This window comes from Bombus huntii, chromosome 2 (assembly GCF_024542735.1).
Source record: "Bombus huntii isolate Logan2020A chromosome 2, iyBomHunt1.1, whole genome shotgun sequence".
Classification (NCBI taxonomy): Eukaryota; Metazoa; Arthropoda; class Insecta; order Hymenoptera; family Apidae; genus Bombus; species Bombus huntii.
The window spans coordinates 19598634-19613479 of NC_066239.1; the positions used below are offsets into that span (position 1 = coordinate 19598634).

At 38.2% G+C, this 14846-nt stretch overlaps 1 protein-coding gene and 2 long non-coding RNA genes across 4 annotated transcripts in view; 2 read left to right on the forward strand and 1 right to left on the reverse strand.

Moving 5' to 3' along the window:
• Positions 1-11: 11 nt before the first annotated feature.
• LOC126876593 (dynein axonemal heavy chain 5) overlaps positions 12-14846 on the reverse strand; it is a 22864-nt gene continuing 8029 nt past the window's right edge. The window contains exons 18-34 of the mRNA XM_050639512.1: positions 13849-14522; positions 12581-13386; positions 12308-12515; positions 11807-12193; positions 11157-11329; positions 10688-11054; positions 10382-10576; positions 10178-10316; positions 9779-10055; positions 9094-9535; positions 6326-7683; positions 2547-6124; positions 2222-2448; positions 1836-2147; positions 1159-1610; positions 800-1094; positions 12-590 (exon numbers count right to left, since the gene is read on the reverse strand). Coding sequence (XP_050495469.1) covers positions 204-590; positions 800-1094; positions 1159-1610; positions 1836-2147; positions 2222-2448; positions 2547-6124; positions 6326-7683; positions 9094-9535; positions 9779-10055; positions 10178-10316; positions 10382-10576; positions 10688-11054; positions 11157-11329; positions 11807-12193; positions 12308-12515; positions 12581-13386; positions 13849-14522 — 10277 coding nt within the window. The 3' untranslated portion in view covers positions 12-203. The remainder of the gene's footprint in view (positions 591-799; positions 1095-1158; positions 1611-1835; positions 2148-2221; positions 2449-2546; positions 6125-6325; positions 7684-9093; positions 9536-9778; positions 10056-10177; positions 10317-10381; positions 10577-10687; positions 11055-11156; positions 11330-11806; positions 12194-12307; positions 12516-12580; positions 13387-13848; positions 14523-14846) is intronic.
• Positions 1439-1993, forward strand: LOC126876647 (uncharacterized). The gene is made up of 3 exons (XR_007694401.1): positions 1439-1547; positions 1672-1763; positions 1845-1993. It is a non-coding gene; the product is annotated as an uncharacterized LOC126876647 (long non-coding RNA).
• Positions 3697-14846, forward strand: part of LOC126876658 (uncharacterized) — a 27301-nt gene continuing 16151 nt past the window's right edge. The window contains exon 1 of one of the 2 annotated variants that reach the window (XR_007694412.1): positions 3697-3843. This is a non-coding gene — a long non-coding RNA (uncharacterized LOC126876658). The remainder of the gene's footprint in view (positions 3844-14846) is intronic. The other variant, XR_007694407.1, reaches the window with a different exon arrangement.

Sequence of the window (14846 nt, forward strand, 5' to 3'; positions counted from 1 at the left end):
GTAATGTTGAGTATTTGAATATATTGAAAATTTTAATGCTTTGAAAGGGTGTACATAGACATTTGATAAGCCTTACATGGTACAAACTGGTACTGTTTGACATGCATTATATCTGACGTTCTAGTATTACATAATGTGATTGGTATTTAGCGAGTACATTATAGCAGAAAGGAAAAATAATAGCGTGTTTGGAGTATTTTATTTTATTTTATATCACACAAAAGCGCTACACCTCGTAGTGTCCAATGTCGAGGGTTATGATCAGTTTCAAAATCGATCGATCCGATGTACTTCGAATCTGTTCTTTGTGGTTTTCTATATATAGGGCATTCATAAAGTTTTGGATCCTTCCCTGCAGTTGTGTTTATTGCGTAAATGTAAATCACAGGCATTTGTTCATATAGAACTTTTGGTTTACTTTCTACTAATTTGCTGGTTTTACGATCAAGCGAAGCACCCTCTAAAAATAGGCCATGAACGTATACTCCCTCCTGAGGTGGATTTTTTATATCTTCCTTGTTAAATCTTGTAATTAAATTTTGTAATACAACAGAGTCAAGAGCCCAACCTTTATGTGCTCGAGTTACTTCCTGCGAAATATAGAGATTTGGAAATCAAAATTATTTTGTTTCAAATTTACAAATATTGGACAGCTTTCTTATCGATGCAATTCAAGAGATGATATCACGAGTAATTATTTTTAATTCATTCGAGGTATTGTATAATAATAAATTTCATTTATCGTTGAAAAAAATTAATTTTAAATTTAGTATTTTCGAAAAAGGAATATTTGTCTAACTTGTCTCATTGCAGTTAGAAATCCCTGAGGATTAAAGAATCCAGTCATCCAGAAGACCTTAGGTCTGCCGTAAATGCACCATTGCCTGAATTGATGATCTCGTTCTAAAAGCTCTGTGTACCAAAATCCAAGCGTTGCCGATTCCCAGGAAATTTTTAGCCATTTCTCGGGAATGCGAGCGTCGTACATCGCATCAAGTGACTTTCGTAAACCTTGGCTCATCACAATGGTACCTTCGATAGCTAATTTCAAATCTGTTAAAGTGTTATACACTTCTTTAATGACTCTGGTGATCCTGTAGAAATTCGACTAGTGAGCAAATTATTTAGAAATAAAAAAGAGAATGCAAGAAAGTATACCTGTCGATTTCTTGTCTCAAAAATATATTCATCGGTAACAGTGCACCCATTCGTTGAAGTGCTTCTTTCACTTCAAAAGAATTATATTGCTTTGGTAATTTGGCTAGCATATCGTTAGCAAGTTTATAGACGACGTTTTCTCTAGTTTCACCGCCTTGTGCATTCCCTTCTTTCGGTTGGACACTCAAAATCGTGTCAAGTATTCCTTTCGCTGTATTTATTTGATAAGTAATGTCTGCATTTGGATGTAAACCAAACACTTCCGGCGTATCGGTTGCAGGCAAGCTATCGATGTAATCCAAGTATCCCTGAAGATTCTTGGTTTGTGGTACTTTGTATCCACGATAAAATTCGAAGCCAGGTCGCAATAGTACATCGCAAAACCAAACGTGCGTAAATGTAGTTAACAAACGCTTGTCGAAGTCATCAGTGACTCTACCACCGTATTGAACCTGCATATAGAAATAAATATAAAATAGTTAGGTATAACGAACTTTTGTATTTTCGTTTCAGTTTTATGATGTTTGTTATTATTTTGAAGTGTGATCATTTTGAAGATTTTCTTGATTGGGAACAACCACGTGCAACTCGATGATATACTGATAGTAAGTCACCAAAAATAAGGTAACACAAAAGTATTTTAATAAATATTTGTATAATTAATGCAATTTTCAAACCTCTCCAAGCATATAGCAAATAGTTGGCCACGATACTCCCCGTTTTGGATCCATCTCATCCAAATGATTCTGTATAAACTGAACGGAAGCAGCAAAATCAGCCTGATTAAATTCGTATGGTACGTTCCAACCAAGAGGTCCGAATTTCCTACGTTCTTGAACTACCGTATGTAGAAACGCAACAGCATACAGTAAAGGTGGCCACTGTGATTGCGTACTGTAATCCAATGTGTCCTGCGTTACGCCTTGATAAGTTCTTTTCAGGCTGGCTCTAATACCTTGCGGTGGTTCGTTCGTAAATTTGATGGCCATCTGGAATGACGCTGGTTATAAGAAAGAACTTATTTGTCTATAAATTAACCCTTCTGACAGATGTAAGGAAAGACCTGTAGTAAACCAATAGGAAATTGCGGATGAACTTCTGTAGTCATCCAAAGTCTAAATGCTTCGTGCACAATGTCTGTTTCAACTAGAGCGTCCATAACTTCCGTGCAAAAAGGAAGTGATAAGTGAATATTTTGTAGCAATACCCAAGTACCAGTGTTCATAGCGTCCGAGATCAATTTTCGAGCATGAAATTCTTGGCCTTGGCCCATGGACACCGATCGCAATTCTAAAATATATATTAAATATAAATTATACTTTTAAATGAAATCGTAGCTTATTTTTATTTTTATATTTATATAAGTTAAACGTTCTCAACTTGCTTACGGATGACTTTTTGCTTTGCCAGTGCAGTAATCTGTGGGCTAGGGTCTGATCCTATCGACAATATACATATAAGCGGTGATCTAACTTCAGACTCTAACCACGTAGCTTCTAGATCCAAGATCTTCGTTTCTCCATACTCTTTCCCTAATGATTCAACCACGTATTTTTTCGCCTGGGATAAAGTTCTATCCGGACTCCACGATCTGATCAAAAGTAATTTTCTAAACACGTCGAGTTTCTTCTGATATCCGCAAGGAAGTTCCTCTTCCTCGGGTTTCTCTCTTTCGTACCATACTCGCCATTCTCTTTCGCTGAATTCGATTTTCGTTAGAATATCCGAGAACGTGTCTAGTTTGCTGATCTCGACTAGATTCAGCCAAGTTATGTCAAGAATCCACCTGAATGGTTTAGGTGTAACTGCGTTTAAGTCCAAGGATGCACCGCCTTTAATAAAAGCGTTGAACTCTGTATGAGAAATTACACCTCGATGACAGTCTATCTTCATAGCTAGCATCAAGGTGAACAACGATTTGTGTCGTTCGTATAGACTTCTCAGAGTAAAGGCCCACACTTCGTAGGTAAGGTGACGAAGAATTATGTTTATTCTTTCACCAGTGATAGGACTTTTCACAGATTTGGTAATGGAATTATCGAATATAGTCAGAAATTGTCGCAACGAATTTTGGTACATTACGTTTACGTTGCTCATCTCTACAATAAGGAAATACAAAATAGATCCTCTCGACGCGACAGCACGGAATTCTTCTCGGGCTAACATGATCTTCTTTTCCGTTAACGCAGACACCTTTAGTTTTTCATTAACCGATTCTGCAGTTACTTTGGTTTCTCTGAGCACATTTATAAGCGCTTCATCGTCTACTAAAGAGCCTTCGGAAGAGGTGAGTCGATGTAACAGAGTGCTTTCGAGTTCTTTCATTGATCGTTGGTTCGTCATCACTGATTCGAACAGAGCCACCCTTTCGGCTTCTAAGTCTGCCTTTTCCATAAGGATAACTCTACCAAGTAGCTGATCCTCCAGGCCTAACATCGTGACAGTAAAATCGATTATCGATGTCTTTGCTGAAATTTCAGGACTGTAAGCAGGATTTGGTAATTTCGTGGTGATGTACAACATAAAACCGGGCATTACATCGCATTCTTTGTCACCGACGATTACTTTCTCGATGGAACCGGATTTAATAAAATTCTTTTCAAGCACGTTATCGAGAACTGGATCTAACTCTTCCGCGATGTCTTCTATCAGCAATGGTCTGCCTAAAGAGAGACTGTCTTCAAGGTGAGTCCTAAAATATTTGTGATTAAGAGACGTAATCTGTAGTTCGTTCATGCATTCCTTGTTCTTTATCCACATTTTTCCTTGATTCTGAGGATCTATTAACAGAGGATACGAAGAGGATTTAGTTACGATAAGCGCATTTTGTACAGACAATTCGTCATTTGGTAGCCCTTGAAGCGTCCATTCCGACATTGTCGCACTGTCTACGAGCATGTTTGTAATGTTCAGATTTTTAGTGAAGGGAATGGATTTAGTTGCCAAAATGTTCATCCAAGATGACACTAAGCTAGCTCTGTACTGTTGATTATATGGCCCACAGTACGATAAAAAGCCAGTTGCTAGTAAAACATCTCCAACTAGTCGACCTAACTGAATTTTGAACTCGCTGCTTTGCTCGGTCCAGCGTATTTTCTCACCGCCTAACCCGTTAATCAATGCGGTTGCAGCTGTCATTTTCCTAAGACACACGTTTGCAGCTTCTGTCAATCTTTGCTTCTCCGAAACAGCAGAGTCATATTGTTCCTTAACCGCTTGCAGGGCCATTTCTCTTTCCGATAATTCTCTCTCGGCGTTTGCCAGATCCTCCATGGCCACCTTGAGTCTTGCTTCCTGTAACGCTAAATTAGCCTTCAGTGGTAGGACTTCCTTATTCACCGAATGAAAAAAAGCCATTGCCTTTGTCCAGGACAATAAACCTGCCACGTCACCGCAAACTCGTCTAGCAGTTTCCATGTTATAGTCCTCCATCTTAAAGTAAGGTTGAAGTAATTCAACCATCTCGTTGTTTATTATGTCTTTCGGATAGTTTTGTAATTGAAGCAAGAACGTGGTGCTGGCCATTAACTTTAACGATTCTGCCCAAGAAGGCTTTGGACATGGCGCAGCTGTATCCGGAACAACCGATCCAATTTTGCGTTGAAATAGAATTAACACACAATCCATGATTCTCATAATGAGATGAGGTGGTCTACCCAATTTCCTGACGGTAGCTATATGAGCCGGTTTAATAGTGTTCAGAGCAGCTTCTGCTTCCTCCAGCGCAGGCTTAGCCGCCTCTAGCTTTTGTTCAGCTAAGGCTTTTTCTTCTGCTATGCAAGCTACCAATTGCTCAGCTTTCTCTTTCACTTTTTGCACCTGATTCTTAAATGCCTCTGCCTGCATTGCTCTTTCTGTCACTTCCAAGAGGACAGTTTCTGCTTTTTCAGATGCTTGAACTAGCTCTTTTTCCATCTCAGCCAGATCTCTTTTCAAGATCTCAACTGATATCGAAGCTTCTTCCAGCTTCGCTAAGCCAGTATCCATGCGCCTAGCCCCCTCGCCGAGTTCATGTTGTTTGCTTTGGTAGATATTTTTGTAACCACCGATGAAGTTCAAATACGATTTTGGCGTGACGTGAGTAGCGCGACGAAATCTTTGAAAGTATTCCGCGGACGTCAGAGAAACAATATCCTGTATGGAGCCTAAGGCATTCACCAATTCAGATTTGACTTCGCTGGTACAAGCTATGCTAAAGTCGTGCAGAAAGTGTTTAGCAACTAAGATTAGAGCGTCCCTGGGCCAAGGCTGGAACCAATCGATCGTGCAGCCTGATATGAGAGCTGGAAAACGTTGAGCACGATTTCTAAACTTTTCGCCAACCGGGGAGAAACAAAATACTACGTGTAAATTTTGACAGGTCCTCTGAAGAAAGAAATCCATTACGAGTTCGTTGTTGATCGTTCGTTTTGGATTTTCGCGTCTCAGGATAGGCGTCAATTCCGAAATGATCTCTTGCTGTTCGTCACGAGTGAATAAGTTGCTGATAACCCCGGAACTCAGAATATTGTTCAAGTATTCCAAGAAGCCCTCCTCTTTAATATCCAGATCAGTAAATATAAACGTCGTACCCTTTCCTTGAGCTCCGCACGTTCGATAAAGATATCTTAGATCTTCTAAAAAATTTGCTACGTTGTAAGACCTTGTTAAAGTGATTTGAAACGTTTTGTAGCCGGCAATGAAGGATGACAATTTCGTGAGACTTTGCTTGCCAGATCCTCCGACACCGACTAACATTACATTCCCTTTTGGATGTCTAATGACTCTAGATATTTTAACCAAATGCAGCATGGCATCGGGGAAGAAGACCAAATCCATACCAGAACCTCTTTGCATTTCGTTGAATTGCGAAAGGAACATTTCTAGTCTGTCCCTGAGGATTTGGTCGTCATAAACGGGTTCGTATACTTTCGGTAACTCAACGTCGGCGTCTTCACCTTCTTCACCGGTTGGTTCGGGTGCATCTCTAAAAATTGTCACGAAAATGGTAAAAGGTGCGTGTAATTGAGCAATTCTTATGATTTTCTAACGCTAGTAAACATGTTAATATTTGTTTAAGGTAGAAGTTTTACCACGCCTCTTTTTCGATCGACAATATTACTGTTGTGATAAGCTATATAATCTGACTTAAATTAAGTACGCGGTTGATCGTACTGATAATACTTACCTCATGAAATCTACGAATACAGGATCTTGATCGAGCATGTTCGTATAATCCTCCCCTAGCATTTCATTAACAACTTTCAGAATTTCTTCATCGAACCAGTCTTTATCCGCTTGTATAGTGAATCTATCACTGAATACGCGACTGCATTCGTGTTTCCACAGCAACATAAGCACACTTTCCTTATCGATAACTGTGGATAGTGTACCAAGCATACCTTGCCAAATTCTTGATAAATCTCGAAGATTAAAGGTATAGTGAAACTTGGCCGGTGTAGGTAATAAATTAGCTCTAGTTCTTTCCCAAAGTGTTCTTGTCAGGGGAACCATTTTATTGACGAGATTCCTAACTTCCGCTGAAAATCCTCTTTTAGCGTTGTAATGACCTTCTCCGAGCACGCTAAAAATGCGATCAATGGATGCTTCGTTAGGTAGCGTACAATTGAAAATGCAAAACTGTCTCTTCAATCTTAGAGGAATGTCATTTCTTCCACCACCTGGTTGACACATTGCTGCCAAAAATGTTACGTCTACGATGCTAGTAAAGTCTCCAGGTTTCTCTAAAGAATAAAATCCTTTCATATCCATCGTTTGACGAACAATTTCGTTGGTGATTTGATCACCCCACTCGTTTATTTGTGGCAAATTTATATCATCGATGAAAACCAACATTTTCTTCCCTCCTGGTGGTCCAAACGTGCTACCTAGACGTTTCTCCACGTAACTTTCTATGGTTTTCTGAAACTGATATGGACTCGTAGCCGAACTGAAATTGAACGATCTACTTAAAGTGGTCTCTCTGTTCGCTTTTTTCATGTACGACTTCATCATGACGGTTTTGGCAGAACCTTGTTCACCTATTAATAAAACTGCTTTATCTTGACGACCAATTAGATCGATTAGGTATTGTATTCTCACGTTATCAGGTATAGGAACCAATACATTGCTGTAATCAGGCGTCGAATACTCTGGATAAACGTAGTTGGTCACCATGCTTGTCCACGTATCCCATTTACCCTTTTCACTGACATAGAAATCGAACAATTGTGCTTCGGGGTATTTTTCTGATGTTGGTAAATCTAAACTTTCGAAATTTTGTCGCAGGTAGGAGTCATACTTTTGCCTGTCCGATGTTTCTAACAATGCTCCTATACCCCACACCAAAGCAAAAACGTAAAAACGTTTTAGATGTTCGGCTGTCATCGGTTGGCGTTTTTCATCTTCTGTTTCTTCGTCGTCGTTTTCTTCTATGCGTACCTCGGGTGGAATTAGACCCTCGAGGAGACATAACATTTGTCGCACTATGTTGCATTGTAGAACGTCTATTGTCAACGATAAAGCTTGAGTGCTCCATGAATAAATCTATAAATTAATTATATGTTGTTGTAATTACAATATCACAATATTACAATGTTGTAATACAAAAATATTATCAGAAATTTTATTTAGGATACAAATAGATAGTTTTTAGAATTAACTTAATATTTTCATAGTCATTTTTTCCAGGAAATATGAAATAGGAAAAATAGTTTCGTAATAAGGTAAAACAATGTGATTAATTTTGTATGTTAATTTGTAATTGCATTACTAATTTGTTTAGAATTGGATACTTATACACTTGGATCAGATGGAAATGTGGGATAATGGACAAATATAAACTTGAAATATTAACAAAATACATATCGAAATATCTGGAAAATAAGATATAATTTTCTTCACGTTTAATTTTCTTTATCAACATTTGAACAAAATTTGCGCAAGTATCTCTATCTAATCTAATTATATGTCGGAGATGAAAGAACACCGGAGTCTGTAATTGAACAATTGTAGTTATTCAATCCGATTGTAATTGTTCGAGAGTTGTGATAATGAGCTTGGGCTCGAGGCGACAGCCAGTCGCCGAACGTAGCCGCGATCACGGGATGAACGCTTTGTCTAACAAAGGCATGGAATAATTCTATAGCTCTCCTTAAAAAGGAAATAGTTGTAACACTCGACAGTAAACATTCCAACGGTCTCTGTCCCGTAGCTCGCCACACGCAGACCCTATTCTTCGAGTAAGATGATTGCCAGATGTCGATGCGTCTCCGCAGTACATGTTCGGCTAGCTCGAGGGCCCGTTATAAATCTTAAGATTTAGTCAACTAAAGTCCTTCAAACAGACAAACAGTCTTTGTCCCAACTACGGGAAAATAGGGGAGACCTATTTTTCAACGAGCGGCGTCTCCCACTAGCAACTTTCCCTCGAGGGCGGCTAGCATCTTTTTCTAACCACCGATATGGAGATTGACCAATTAGCAGCAACGCCAATTTCCCTTACTTTCTGAACGAAGGCTTTTCTCGACGAATCCGATGATCTCGTGTCCTTAGACACACCCCATTATAGTTTTCCTCTGTGGCATCATCGGGACGGGAAAGGCATTCTCGCTCGCGCTCTCACTGATGAAAGGAGTAACCCTTTACGACCAGTGAATATTACGCATCCGACTTAGATTTTGTGAGTACGTTCATCTATCATCCCGTCGACCGCGGATTCGTTATTGAACCTAGGATCATTGTCATTAGTTTCTCGAGTACCTAACTACCACGGTTACTTGTCCGGTTCTATAATAATCGTATTTGCACTAGTCAATGTCTTCTCTATTGCATAACGACAACGTGTAACCCAAACGAAGATTCGTTTCACGCCCTTAACCCTAATTCTAATGTAAACCCGACATATAAATAATGTGTTTTTAAATATTTTATAGAATGGCAATTACGTGTCTTTACCTGCGTAAAAGAATCTGTAAAACATTGACCAAACACTTCTTGCTCCAAAGGTGTTCGACTTTTCAACCAAGCAGTCACCACAGGACTCCAGTCCAATCCTGATGAACTCATGTACACCATTCCATTACGAGATACCGTAGCTGGACTTGCATTGTCGATATTATGAGGCTCAAAGATTATCTTGCAATTAGATGACATCGATAATCGGTCACCATTCGCAAGAGTGAGAGTTTTATTGTCGTCCAGTACAGAGTTTAAGTTCTCGATCCAGATGCTATCAACAGGTCCGTCAAGCACCATCCATACGTACTCTCCTTCTTTTAATTTCAATGTTTTGCGCCATAAAGCTGAAAATATTCCATCCGTCCAATCATTAGTCGCCACGTCCAATCGGCCAAACATTTGAGCAGCTGTTATACTTTTTGGGTTCATTCTCATCTCTCTGTAAAATACGTTCCTGATCATTGACCGAGTTAAATCATTTTAAGTTATATTATTTGGTGAAAAAACAATTTTTAACGGTGTTTCGTAACGATTTTTGAAAAATATAAATGGCAATGGACATGGCGTTATACATTTGAACATATATAAGATAAAATGAAGAAAAAAAATGATTTCGCGGACTAAGAATGAATTTTTATGTTACCATATAAATTATTCGAAAAATATTTTTCAATGTAATTACCTGTGAAAATTGCCGCACTGCGTTAAAGCTTTCATCAAAATATGTATACAAGTGGTTTTTCCTGCACCGGTCGGACCTAGGGTCATTATTCCATGTCTTACCCTTTGTGTTTCGTACAGCTGTATTAATTTTAGCACCCACGGCGGATGGTATATCAATCCAGCTTCTTCTACTTGTTGACTAATAGCAGCTTCCAACTCTGGATAAGAAGTCTTTTCAAGAGCTTGATTTGGAAACAGATCAGCCACCAATGATATAAATAATGGTTCGTCCTCGTCTAAAATAATTAATGTACTCAATACTAACATTTATTTCATAGATAACATTTATTTTATACATATGTCCTTGCAAGTGGTAATAGTAGATATTCTTAGTATAGTAATAAGTATAATTATGTACCTATGAGTTTCGAAAGATTCATATCTCTTAAAACACGCATAACGATCGTGCTTTCAGAATCTTTGGAGTTTACCCTTTTCGACGCTCCTAATGTTCTTAATACGGACAATATGTTTCTTAGACCAAAGTCGTAATGGACCTTTACAAATGAACAGGATGTTTATTGAAATTACAATTTAGTTACTGTGTTTTTAAATAAATTACCTGTTTTGTAAGTTGTTCTTCGCACAATTTGTACAAAGTGTAAAATTTCCGAGCAAGCGTGATGTTTTCCAGGAAACCACAGCTAGCTAGTTTTACTCGAATAATGATTTGTCTATCAGGTACCATCATAGCGACGGTGCGGAACTGTATCTTTAGATTCTCTGGAAGTTCTTTTCTACCAGCATATCCAGGATTCTGTAACGTAATTCTTATCTTATAATTCTAACTTTTACATCACATACAAGGTTTCCTGCAAGAAAGTAACTTTACATTACAGTATTAATACGTTTGTTATCTTTTATTTACCATCGTTATAAATATTCCAAGCTCAGGACACATGTCGATCAAGTCTCCATCGGTAAAAACGAACTGCTTCTTCTTCTCCCTTTTCGCAGCCAAAACAACTGCAACTTGTTGAGCAGCGACAGACAACACTGGTAGCTCGATTCTATTAAATTCATCGAAGCAACCCCAAGATCCGCTTTGTGCTAGTCCTTTATAGATACGTCCTAATCCCCTATAATCCATTTGATCCGAACAATTAAATACTACTATATACTTGGCCAAAGTTTTGCCCATATCTTTGACAGTTTCGGTCTTGCCTGTTCCGGCTGGACCACAAGGTGAGCCACCCATAGACATCGATAATGCCTGTGCCAAAGTTATATAGCATCTAGAAATATAAAGTAAGAAATAAAATAGAAGAAAAAGGCATACATAACTTTATAATATTTACGTATTTATCGTAATTTATTGTTGTGACATTTGTAGTTACCTATCTGTTAGTGGAGTAATCACGAGTCTTTCTGTGCATCCTAGATATTCGTTTTGATATGTAAAGTTCACGTCTGTTATGCAGATCGATGTTTTGTCAAGGTCTTCTTTGAAGTAAAATCTGCATTGCTTCAGCCACTCGAAATCGTTCAGTGATCGTACATTCAAGCGACACTATGTACGAAACCTCATAAATTAATATTCTTTCAGAGGTAAACAGAAATACAGTAAAATTCGATTTATTTGAAATCATCGGGGGAGAAACAGATCGTATAACTCGAGTCGTGTAATAAGAAATTTTACTAATTCTCTTTACGTATAATTTTTCGTACAGAACAGTCAACATAACTTCTGATAAATGAATTCAATCGGTAGAAGCTAACTAAAATTTCCAGATAAGTGCAATTTCTCTGTATTATTTTACGAAGAAATAATTTTTTAAGAAAAAAGAAAAATGTCAATAACGCTCTAATTTCGATCTCTAGATTTTTATATTTTTTATTCTCTAGAATAGTAATCTTTTATATTAGAACGTAAACTTTAGATTTACTAGCCTTACTTGGACTGTTCTTTTTTATATTCTCTGGCAAAGTTTGCACACTATACAACAGGACACCCTGTACATATTAATATTATTTTCTTTCAACTTACTAATATATCGAAGATATCACGTTGATGCACATGAATTGTAATCAAAGTTTCAAATTTTGTTCTTTCAATTTTTGCAAGATCTCTGGTAGTCTGATCGATCAATGTATTCAGTAAATCCAGGAATCTGTTGTTTGTTTCTGTCATAATCTTTTTATCTGCACGAGCTTGAGCTAAAGCTAGTTCACTGTCCCTGGTCCAGATCATTTGTATTCCTAGTAAACCGACCTGAGCTGGCATTTTATCCAAAAATGTAAGTAGATTAAAGTTTGCATCGTTTATCATAGAATGACACTGCCGGATTATCGAGTGTAAAGATTGTTGCGATGTTTGCAAAAGTTGCGTTAGCCACGTTTCTACCGAGCCCTCTGCCCTCACCGCTTTTTCAAGCTACGTTTCAAAAATTGCTCGGTATTATATTTTTATTAATGCGATACCACGATAAAATTATATTTCAGCGTTTAAATATATCATTAAATGTTATGAACAAGATCCCACACGTACCAAGATCGTTTCACCTTCCGATGAAATAACGGCGGTCATTTTATTATATTCGATATCATGAAACTTCACATAACGCGTATTGTCGAAAATAGATAGCAGATGGTTCTGTATCGTGTGAGAATCAGAAGCTTGACCAAGTATCTCCAACAAAGCAGGGTCTGATACAAAGAAGAACCTTGGGAACATCATACGCTTCTTTTCTAAATATCTGCAATTGCACCAATCATTGTAGCAATTTCGTTTACTATTTACAATTACTAATTGTATGCGTACCCACTAAGAGATTTCTGACACAATTCCAGCTGTTCCTGCAGATGTGGCAGAAGTTGCTTAAGCAAATCATCTCCTACGCAACATGGTACCACTCCCGGAGTCTCATGTGCCCTCTGCATGATTTTCTGCCAGCTCTTATCAATCTTACTAAACCTTTTCGCTTCTTTCGGTAATTGTTTTGCTATGTCACCACCAACGAACACGGCTTCTAGATAAACCCACATATTTTGTACCAGCAGCCATCTTTCTAGTATTTCGTTTGTATTCGACAGATCCGTGAGCCATTGTTGTATCTGCTTGCGGAATGGTGCGTTGTATCGATTCGACATCAACGAGCCAAGCACCATTAAACTGTCTTCCAGTTGGCCAATCGTCTCAGCAGTGGTGTCTCCTCTTAATAATAATTCTCCTCTGTTGTTAAACGTCATGAACGTCAACTCGTGAGACGACCATTCATTCACCACGGTCCTTAATTTCGCCTCGATGTCTTTTTCTTTCATGGCCGAAATGCAAATGTCCTCGATGTCCTCTTTATATTTCAATAAAGGCGCCTCCAGGATGTTCTTCAAGCAGAAACCCTCGCTTTCGAGGTCAAACGAGTAGCCCGTCACTTCTACGATCCTGTGCCAGTGGCGAGGTTTCATGGCTTTGTTGGCCATTAATTCTAGGAGCGGACACATGTCGTTAAAGTCGTCGATGGTTTTCTTTAGGGCGAAGAACGCGGGCCATTCCTTCAGGCCTTTTGGCAACTTGCGGCATCGGTTTTGGAATTCCATTAGCTCGTTGTTTATGTCCTCGATATTTACCTGAACATTGCATCGGTATTCTTTGTTATAGGCAACGTAAGTTATCTTGCTTTCAATATTGATGTATTATGTACGATATATATGATCGATATTAAATTAACATCAGCAATATATAATAATGTTCTGATATAATATTCATATATTGCACGAATATATTCGATGTGTAGTTAATATTAACGAATGATCAATGTATTATCAATAATTGTTCCGAATAATGCAAAGTAGAGGGTGGATAAATTTTAAATAAGAAAATGTCTGTTCTTCTTATCGAAGTTGTAGCTATTAGAATATCAAATTTGAATATTACGTTCTCGGATTTGTTTGAATTTGTGGAAGATTGATGAAATCTAAAGATATCTTGCATAATACATCTAATGATATAAATAAAAGATTTTTCTACTAAGTATGCGTAAATACTTTCACGAATCGTTTCAGATATTCATTTTTGAAGAAATATTTTACCTCGCCCCATGGAATGTCATAGTAGCTGTTCACCCTGTCGATAACATCATTGTACAATTTATACAATTTCTGAAGCAAATTCAGCTCCTTTCTTATTTGTGATAGTTCAGGATAATCCGTTGTAGGCAAACCAAACAATTCTTCACCGCTTTGGTAAGTTTGCAATTTCCTCCACATGCCATCGAATCTATTTTGGAACAAGATCTGCCTATCCGAAGCTTCTCGTGGACTCAGACCAGCTTGCATAGGTCCAGAAGATCTGTATTCCTCGCAATACATCTTGTTATCGATACGGAAGTTCTCGAGATTGTTTCTAAGATCTTCCTCGAACTGTGGCTGCAGCTTCAACAGCAACACGTGACTTTCTTGCGCTCGTGCGAGCAACTGTTGCCACGTATATCTCAAGTTATCAACTTGTTCCAGACATTCTTGGTCCACTGGTACTTCGTATCTTGTGACGATATTGAAGGCTTCCTCGATTGGGTCGATTTTTAATTCCATGTCAACTTCCTGTTCCCGAATTTTCTTTAAAGTATCCATAATAAGTCGTACGTCGTCCAGATCGCGTATCTGACGATCCAATTTACGCTCCATTTCGTTCATTAACGCATAAACATATTCCATTTCGCGTCGGTACTTCTTTTTCATTGCTTGACCAATTTTGTGGGTGCACGCTATGGACATTTGTGTGAGAAAAGCGTCTATCTCTCGGAATATGACTGCATTTTTTATGTATTTTCTATTTTACGAATTTTGACAATTTCTTTATATATATATGTCGGAGATAAGAGGACACCGATGCCTTCCCTCCGAAACCTCGGATAAATCCATAGAAACATTGTAATTAAAATCTACAGTTGTAATTAAACGATTTGCTGTCACTCTACCCAATTGTATTCGTTTGAGACTTGTGACAATGAGCTTGGGCTCAAGGCGACAATTAGTCGCCGAACGTGGCCGCGGTCAACGGGACGAACTCACCATCTAACAAAGGCATT